Below are 8,904 nucleotides of genomic sequence, written 5' to 3'. Positions count from 1 at the left end.
TTATCGAGTGAGCTAACTAGGCCAAAGCAAGATGAGCCACGAGCACAGGACCGCCTACCGTTAAGCGGGTCGTACCTATGGAAGATTCATGTTAGCATTAAAACATCGATTTTTATTCTAACATCTCAATTCGGGCCAATGAATAGATCTTAATGTATCGTGTGGCGCCTTATTTGTACTTTCTCTTTTCATTCACGTTTTGTTCCGTTTTATGTTTTAGACTTTAGTCTAGGTACCGTCAGCTCTCACCCATCATCGAAAATCGAACCTAACACCTCGGTCCGTTCCATTTCTTTGAATCCGAAAAAAACTTTCCAAATAAGATAAGTTGTTCACGCTTAGAAGAGCCATGTGTTGTTGTCCAATTTGAGCTAAATTGAAGTTAGGTGGGACTGTGAGAGGGTGGGAGATAAAAGAGAGCCGTGCCAAACTAGAAACCTAGTTACACAGTCAGACCCACAACATTGCTAGGATTTGGACAAGTTCATTTGAATTGGTAACCAGCAATTGCGATGCTTCATTCTTGAAATCGAACCCATCGGTTACCATTATCACTGTCTCGAGGTAGGTGCAGCTCGGAATTAGGCCTTGTGCTATCTCAGAATGAGAAATAGGAAAATAAAAGAGAAGAAGACGTTTGGTGCTGATATTACTTTCTCATGTAGGAGTGAGCAAGACGGACCGACCGAATTGGTTGATTCGGTTCCTCTCCCAAGGTTGCCGATCTGGTTTCCGTTTCCATAAAATTGGAACCGGTGATTTTCGATCCGGTTTCCTATTTCCGAGGAGGAACCCGACCATTTTTTTTTTTTTGTTTATTAAATAGAAACATAATAATCCATAGGTTATTATTTCATTTCCTAAATGTAAATCTAATTTTAATTAATATATTAAAATCAAAGTCCATGTTGCTCGCCCCTATTAATAATTTACCTGTCACATTGGGCCGCTCGAGGCAGGTTCGATTCCCAATTTCTGGATAGGACCGGACCGGACCCTTACTTTGAAGAGAGCTAGAGATGGGTGCCTAATGGACCTTAGCTAGCCCACTTTAGACAGCTTGGCGTTCACCCTAAACTTGATCGGCTTTTGAGGTAAGACTACAGAATCATTGATAATTAGCAAAAGAGCCCATGATTAAGTGCACGCATTTTTGCCTTCTCTTTTTATGATATTATCGAACTGATGTCACCTTTGAAATGTGAAGAGGATAGGATACCCCACAATTGAGCCACCGCTCTATTTCAACGAGGAAGATCATCCTCTCGTCAATAATGCTTATAAGAAAAGGTGGGGCTCATTTGAAATTTCCTGGCCACCAAACAAATTTAGGACCCTAGCCTTTTTCACTCTAGGAAAAATGATTTTAAGCCAAATTGCACGGGAGAAGAACGTAATGCTTATACAAACCTGACATATCGAGACGGTACATATCATTCGTGATTGTGTTATCTTTTGGGCTAAAAGGGAATTTGTTACCTCATTTCTTACACCGAAAAGAAAATCACAACGCTTAATTAATTTAGTGATGCTATAGCATCGAGAAAATTATCAAAAAAGTCCTAAACCTATTACAATTGTGATAATTCAGTCCTAAATATTTTTTTTCCAATTTAGTCATAAGCGTTTTGTATTTGTGCTAATTCAATCCATCCAGCCAATTTTGATATTTTTGTATTCATTATTTATTCACAAGGTTAGTCCGATTGGTTCTTTGTGTCTAGTTTTGGTGTAGCGATTATATTTCGCTTCATCCTTTTTTTCTTTCAAGGGTTTTATAATTAGACATTGAACCCATTTGATATGATGAGATGCCGATGTATTGGGCACTGCTCTCCTATGCGCTATTCATGGTGCTACCGTAAAAAATATTTTATTTGAAAATGGTGATAGTGCAAATACATTCCATGCTTTTAAATCAACTCAAGACAAAGGAAATCACTTACTTGGGCCGTCCTCCATGGCATGGCTGGTACCGACGTGGACAAAATTTAGTAATACTTTAATGACATTTCTTTCCTGTCTTTTTTTTTTTTTTTTCTCTGGACTTAGGGCCAGCAAAGGCGTCGTGCCCTGGCCAAATCGGGACAGGCAAGGGCATCGTGACCTCTCCAGCCCTAAGTTTAGAGAAAAAAAATAAAATAAAAAAAAAGGAAAGGAAAAAAAAAATACATATATATATAAAAATATAAAATATTATTAAATTTTGTTCACATTAGCGCGGACATTGCCACGTTAGAGTTAGTCACGCCACGTCAATGATTTCCGATCGAAATTGGTCGAATGAATTGAATTGGCACAAATGCGAACAACTTAAAGACTGAATTGACAAAAAAAATTAAAAATTAAATTGGCATGATTACAATAATTCAAAAGTTGTTTTGGCAATTTTTCCTCGTAGCATAACTTCAAGTGGATTCACACGCCATCTACTTATCCAAATGGAGACCGTCGAGTGTCGACCACCAACCTTCACTAGCCATATTGCAATTCTTTGGGCACGTTGGATAGACTTAAAAGTAAAGTGAACATTGACCCGTCCCCCAAAAAGAATAAGATGGAAAAGGGGCCACCCACATTGCCACCCACTGAGCCCTTTGTCTTTTTATCCACGGAAGGTTCCTCAAATCCAATCTCACCGGGCCAGTGTTTTTCACAAAGTTAATTATGCAAAGGAGTGGCACAACTAGATTATAACATATATTCACAGAATAATTTCATAAAAACCGTGGATGGATATTCGATTATTGGAGCATTTAAAGATAGAATCGCGTCTTCATTTAACAAGTCGAGCCTTTAAAACAGTTAGCGGTGATCCGCGTAATCTCACGTGGTTTCGAGTGGTCTTGAATTCAAAAATCTTTCCAAACCTCATTTATTTGCCTCGTCCAAGCTACATGTGAGGAGCAATGTCAGAGTAAGTAGATATTAAATTACGATCATTTATCTAACAACTTAACCTTTTTTAAATCAACGACGGTGGTCTCGAAATATTCCAGACTCCTTTAAGCCTATGAGTGAAGCGGAGAGTGTTATATCATCTTTACATTTAATAATTTAAACTTTTACAATAGGGTTAATACAGCAAAAAACTTCAAACTAGTACACATGTAATAAATTTACCCCGAATTAATTTTCTGACCATAAAAAATCTCCAAACTAGTACACTTGTAATAAATTTACTCCAAATTAATTTTTTTTATCAAAAAAAAAATCTCAAACTATTACACTCGTGACAAATTTACCCTTCGTTAGTTTCCGTTAAATTAAATTAAAATCACGAAAAATCTCAAACTGGTACTCCTATAACAAAATGAGGGTAAAACCTCAAATTGATACATTCGTCAACCGCCACGTGTTATCCAATTCAACAATTCGACAATAAAATCTAATGAAAACTAACGTTAGATAAATTCGTCACATATGTACAAGTTTGAAGGTTTTTTAGTAGTTCAAAAATTAGTTCGGATTAAATTTTCTTGTATACCGATTTATGATTTTTCGTAATATTAATCATTTACAATAATAGTACTGTCCCATAAAATCTCATGCAAATAAGCAACACGTGTTTAAGCCTTCGCTAATTACTTCGTAAATACAGTTTGTAAACCATTCTTAATTTACATCACCAACGCTTTTCTTAATCCATGGACTCGCAACAGCGCTAACTCAAAAAACGCAAGTTTCCAACGATGAAAAAAAACATAATAATGAGTGGGCAGCACGATTTTAATCTCGAAAGGGATAAAAAGGACAAATGATTTGATGCTTTCAGTTCCAATAAAATGGGGTGTCTTGTCTTTTCCCGGTCAATGGCCATCCGCATCGACATGAGATTTCTAGTGAGGTGAAAAAAAGATTCTGCCGAAAAAACATGACTTTTTCTCTCTCCCTTTTCTTTTTTTTTTTTCTCTTTCATCTTTCTAACAAGTCAATCCATTAATGATATAATCTTTCTATTCATCGACTGAAAAATGTATTCCGATTCTTTTCCGTCAAAGTTGTCCATATCAGTTCATGAGATGTCATTCGTAAATGTTTTTGCTCGTTAAACGTATTCGTTGTCAAATTAATTCTTAGTTACATAAACTCTCAATTACACAATTTGTATAAGTTATGTGAAATCTTGATTAAACGAGCCATTTCGATCACCATATTGATGTTGATGACCGTTGCGAATTAAAAATCATCTACCTATGCATGACCAATGGCATTGAGCATGGCTTTGTTGTAATTAAAAGTCTTAACGCAACGATCGAAGCGTCGACGGATACAGAGAATGGCAGCATTTGCGTGCCCAACGAAAATCGTCGAAAAGGAAACGCGAGAACAAGACAAACCCTAATGGCCCCATGACGATATCGAATCGAGGGAAGCGGACATGGGGATGCCACTAGGTCTGAGAATCTTGGATGGAATCCACCTCAGAATCTACGAGATGCAGCCACCTTGTTTTAGAGGCACGACAACCCCACATTCCCCTCTTATTTGGAGCTCAATTGCGCTCCCAATACTCACTTAAAGTAGCACTCGCAAAAGGGCATTTGACAAAAGTTCCCCGTATCAAACTTGAGCCTAGCTTCACATGACCGACACTACTGTTAAATTTTTTTTTACCAAAATCAAGATATCATGTCAATAACGTGACATCGAATACAAATGTTCTAATGTTTTGAACAGTTGATGTGTTTATATATATATGTATTGCCTTCTTGTATGCCCGGGCATAGTCGGAGGGTCACATTATCTCTCTCGAAAGTAAATTGACTTTGCCAGAGATGTTTTTGTTGGGACGTTCATTTTTACCGTCAAATTAAGTATGTTATCGCATCCCTAGTAATCTTTTTCCTTGAACTTGACTACATGCAGAAGAAGACGTATATAAATCCTCTTACGAGATTCACACTTAGGAACTATGTACGTAGAAAAGTGCCCACCGCGAGTGTGTACCCCGAATTAATGCGCGAACAAAATGAAAATAAATCAACAGGTGCTAGGAATGTCAAAAATGTTGTTTTTCAATAGTTGGAATCGTCTCATGTGGAGACCCTCGAACCTCACCTCGCGTTCGATGGCTGGGCTTCCAGTTATTGGGTTGTTAAGACAGATAAGCCCATGGGCTTTTTTGTAGGCCCGTTAGGAGATTCCAAAGGCTCAATGTCGCCGATGGGCTTTTGCAAGCCCACGTGGCGCTGGATCCGCTTCGGAAGAGCGCATAATTTATTTGCTCTTTAGGAGAAAGGTGAGCTGTATCTCCGTAACCGGGGCCGGAGCGATCAGCCCGGTTCTCTTTTAACATTGAAGACCCGAATCTTCAGACGTCTACAGACATTAGCACAAAAAAAATTACCATGAAATTTGTTCGTCCAGGCCCAAGAGGCGACCCCCGAGATATGCCCGGATAGCCCAAGAGAAGCAATGGAAACAGCTATGAGCCTCCTCAGCACAATCGCAAAGTCAAACTTTCTCGATCACGGTGTGAATTATTCAAAGTCAACGATCGTTGGGCTCATGCTAGGATGCCCTAGCTCTTCAATTATTTAAAGTTGGCCATATGCTTAGCACGTCCTCTTGCTGTGTACTTCTTTTGTGACGTTGGTGGGTCTATCTTATCTAATTCCATTATGTCCATTATCTTCAAAGAGTCGGGTAGATCCTCACTTTGAGCAACGTCTTGATGGTCATTGATTAAAGTGAAAATGGCACTGAGCAATACTCCGCTTAGAAGTTATCTATTCTCCAATCATTAACTAATTTTTTTTTCTAAAGAGTCATCGCGTCGCGTGGCATCAAGACAGCGCGTGTAAATAATCTTAAATTTGTTAATTTCGCTTACAATACATTGTGATTATTTTCTATCCCATAATTTGCATTTAAAATCCAGTAGAAACAAAGGCAGGCGTTCAACTACGTGCCTCTGTTAGGTTAATGTATTTTGGAGAGCCGTTTCGCCGATTATTCTCAATTTTCGAAGCACTTGAAACATTGTTGGACACCACCACCGAGTGCGCCGGTCTAGTAATAAAGGGGTCATATGTCTTTCGCGAGATCATAAGTTCCCGACCAAGTACGAGAGGAGCTTCGACGACCTAGTCTCTCGAACATATGTCCTGTGGGGAGACTCATACGCTTAGCACGTTGGTAGGGCTATATTCACGAGCCCATCATTCCCAAATCTCTTTCTAGTCCGGCTAAATTAAGGAGCCGCGGCTTAAACCGAAGGTTCCGTCATGGGACCGGCCGCGATCCCGCTCGCGGTAACGTCGAGAAGACATAGCCGCACCATGTTGCTCTACTCGCCCCGTTCTTGACTCGTAAAAAAAAAAAAATTGTTTGGGTGGGAGACAACTTTGGGTGAACGAGCAAAACTAGCTTTTCTTATAAAATAAAATTATCTGCGACAATGTTTTCTTACGTAGAGCTCTCTGACTAAGTTACGATGGAGTAGGTGAAGCTAACCTTTGACTTTTTGTTATTTCCGTTCGAAAACCGTTGACCCCGTAAGCCTCCACTGCATCGCACCGAGTCGCGTAGCTCGCCCCGAAATTAAGCTTTACACTACCCGCCACTACGCGTTTTCCCAATGTTTTCCGAACGTGGCTTATATAAGCCGAAAGCAAAACTAGCCATCTTCTTCCCAACCCCAATTTCGTAATTTTCCCACCCGTACTTCTCTCTCTCTCTCCTCGGCGAAATTTAAGGAGGAGCCGGAAAAAGGAGAGTTCCGATCTCCCACGCCTCTCATTCTCTCTGATCGCGATCGGCCCGCCCCCGGCGTAATGTGTCCCCTGAGGTTCATCCTCGTGTTCTTCTCCGCCGTCCTGGCCGGCTACTTCGCCTGGAGGACCGTCCGATCCTCGCCGGAGGCCGAGGTCTCGCCGACGGAGCCCGCGGCCGAGGCGAAATCGAGGACGGAGGACAGAGATTCCGGTCTCAGGAAGGTAAGGCGCGGTTTGAATTCTGTGGATTTGGAGTTCTCTCTCGTCTAATGGTGAATTTGTTTTCTTCGCCTCTTTGCTTTTGAAATTGACTGCGTCTAATCGGATCGAAATTGCGTCGGTTCAGATGATCGGGAACGGGTTCTGGATATTCGTCGACATGGCTAGTGGGAGGTACTTGTGGAGGAACATTAAGGAGATGAGGAATCAGCAGGATAAGGTGAAGAGCAGCTAGGGTTTTTTTCCCCCCTTCTTTTTGGGGGCTTAATCGGAATGTAATTGATCGTGGATCTCTCTGTGACGATTGTTGTGAGTAGAGATCTCTTTCGTCCATTGTAATTGACGTCCGTTCCCTTCTTTTCGCTTTTCCTTTTGTTTCGCCGGAGAAGAAATCGAATTGCATCTCTGATTACAGCAGAAGAAGTGCTGATTTCTCTTGATCTGCGAGAGAACCACATGTGAATGGAGCTGCTCAGCGCCGGCGGCGAGACTCGAGGGAGCTCGGGTTCTCGCCGTCGCACCACGTAGGATCGCATCCGGGATGGTCCGGTATGGCTAGCCAATCAAAGAACCCGACCCGTTTGCTTGCTTTGTGGTGGGGGGGGGATCGGGTTTCGCGTGTGGTCGAATTAGCGAAAGGACTGTCGAATGTGAATAGACGATGCGGAAGTGACTGCTTAACCAATCCAAACAAAACTCTCTCTCAGGTCACCAATCCTTTTGAGTGGTTGGAAAGGTCGGTGGATCTTTGTTAAAGATTTTTGAACAACTTCTCCTTAAGATTCACCATAGGTAAATCGAGTAATTATGACGAGTGACTATCTTTTATTTCCTACGTAACGCCATAATAAGCTAATAAAATTGCTTTAATTGGAATAAGAAACAAAATATTTAACATTTTTTTCTTTTTTTTTCTACAATTATATAGATTGTATTAAAGGTAACTCATTAAGACTTTGTTTGATTGTCTGGATATCAAGTTAGGATAAAATTGAAAAGTATGAAATTCAATGATTTTGCTATATTTCATCCACTATTTAGTGTATCTTGTCCATGTTTGGCAAGATTTGTCATATCAATGTAAAGGGAAAATTTCAAAAAAAGGCTTGAAAATACATTCATTTTCTCAAATAAAGGCATGAAGTGAACATTGTTTCAAATAAGAGCCTGAAGTGTCCTCATTGTATCAAAGAAGGGCATGAAGTGCATATTGCTTCAAATAAGGGCCTAAAGTAACTATATTAATCTCAAAAAAGGGCTTGAGTCACTTTAATTAGGGGCATTTTGGTAATTTATTATTTTAATTTTTTTTCCTTTTTCTATTTTTTTAGAGATTTGAAAAAAAATTTAAAAAAAAAAAGAAACACATAGGCGGGAGGACCGAACTCCCTTCTGTGGGCCGCCGACCCTTGCCTAGATTTAGGAGAGGGTCGGCGGCCGAGGGCCACCGCTATCGGTCGGGACCGGACTAGGGTAGACGGCGGCCCTAGGTTTCGGCCAATGGCCGCTACCCTCGATCGGACTCGAGCGAGGGTCGCGATCCTCTCCCAGTCGAGGCGAGGGCCTATTAGCCCTCACCGATGCTCGGTAGAGTTGCCGGCCCATGCCGAGGCATTAGCGACCACTCCCGCCTACTTTTTTTCCTTTTTTTTTTAATTTTTTTTGTTTTAATTTTATTTAACAACAAAATTAGATGAAATTTATAATTTTACAAAAATACCCTCCATCACCCGGAAAATTTGGGTGGTAGGCCACGCGAGATGAGGCCCTTATTTGAAACTACCATAACCATTTCATGCCATTTTTTAAAACAATAGTGGCACTTTAGGCCATTTAATTGAAACAAAGTCCCCTTCAAGTCCTTTATTTGAGAAAATAATGACACTTAAGGCCATTTTTTGAATTTTTCCCCAATGTAAATGCACAAGTGGCGGTGAGAATTTGTCACAATTCACTGTTGAATAGA

The 8,904-nt window shown here is 40.4% G+C and overlaps 1 protein-coding gene across 1 annotated transcript; it reads left to right on the top strand.

Annotated features, from left to right (window-relative positions):
• Positions 1-6,736: 6,736 nt before the first annotated feature.
• LOC115730588 lies at positions 6,737-7,355 on the top strand. The gene is made up of 2 exons (XM_030661200.2): positions 6,737-6,941; positions 7,066-7,355. The coding sequence occupies exons 1-2, from the start codon at positions 6,780-6,782 to the stop codon at positions 7,171-7,173; spliced, it is 270 nt and encodes an 89-aa protein (XP_030517060.1). The 5' UTR covers positions 6,737-6,779; the 3' UTR covers positions 7,174-7,355.
• The last annotated feature ends 1,549 nt before the right edge of the window (positions 7,356-8,904 follow it).

Source organism: Rhodamnia argentea, chromosome 10 (genome assembly GCF_020921035.1).
Source record: "Rhodamnia argentea isolate NSW1041297 chromosome 10, ASM2092103v1, whole genome shotgun sequence".
Taxonomy (NCBI): domain Eukaryota; kingdom Viridiplantae; phylum Streptophyta; class Magnoliopsida; order Myrtales; family Myrtaceae; genus Rhodamnia; species Rhodamnia argentea.
This window is presented reverse-complemented; position numbering and strand designations above follow the sequence as displayed.

Excerpts from the sequence above, each read along its gene's own strand:
- LOC115730588 (XM_030661200.2), top strand. The coding sequence starts at position 6,780 with ATGTGTCCCCTGAGGTTCATCCTCGTGTTCTTCTCCGCCGTCCTGGCC. Across the intron at positions 6,942-7,065 it reads GAGATTCCGGTCTCAGGAAG|ATGATCGGGAACGGGTTCTG; the intron begins GTAAGGCGCGGT and ends GCGTCGGTTCAG.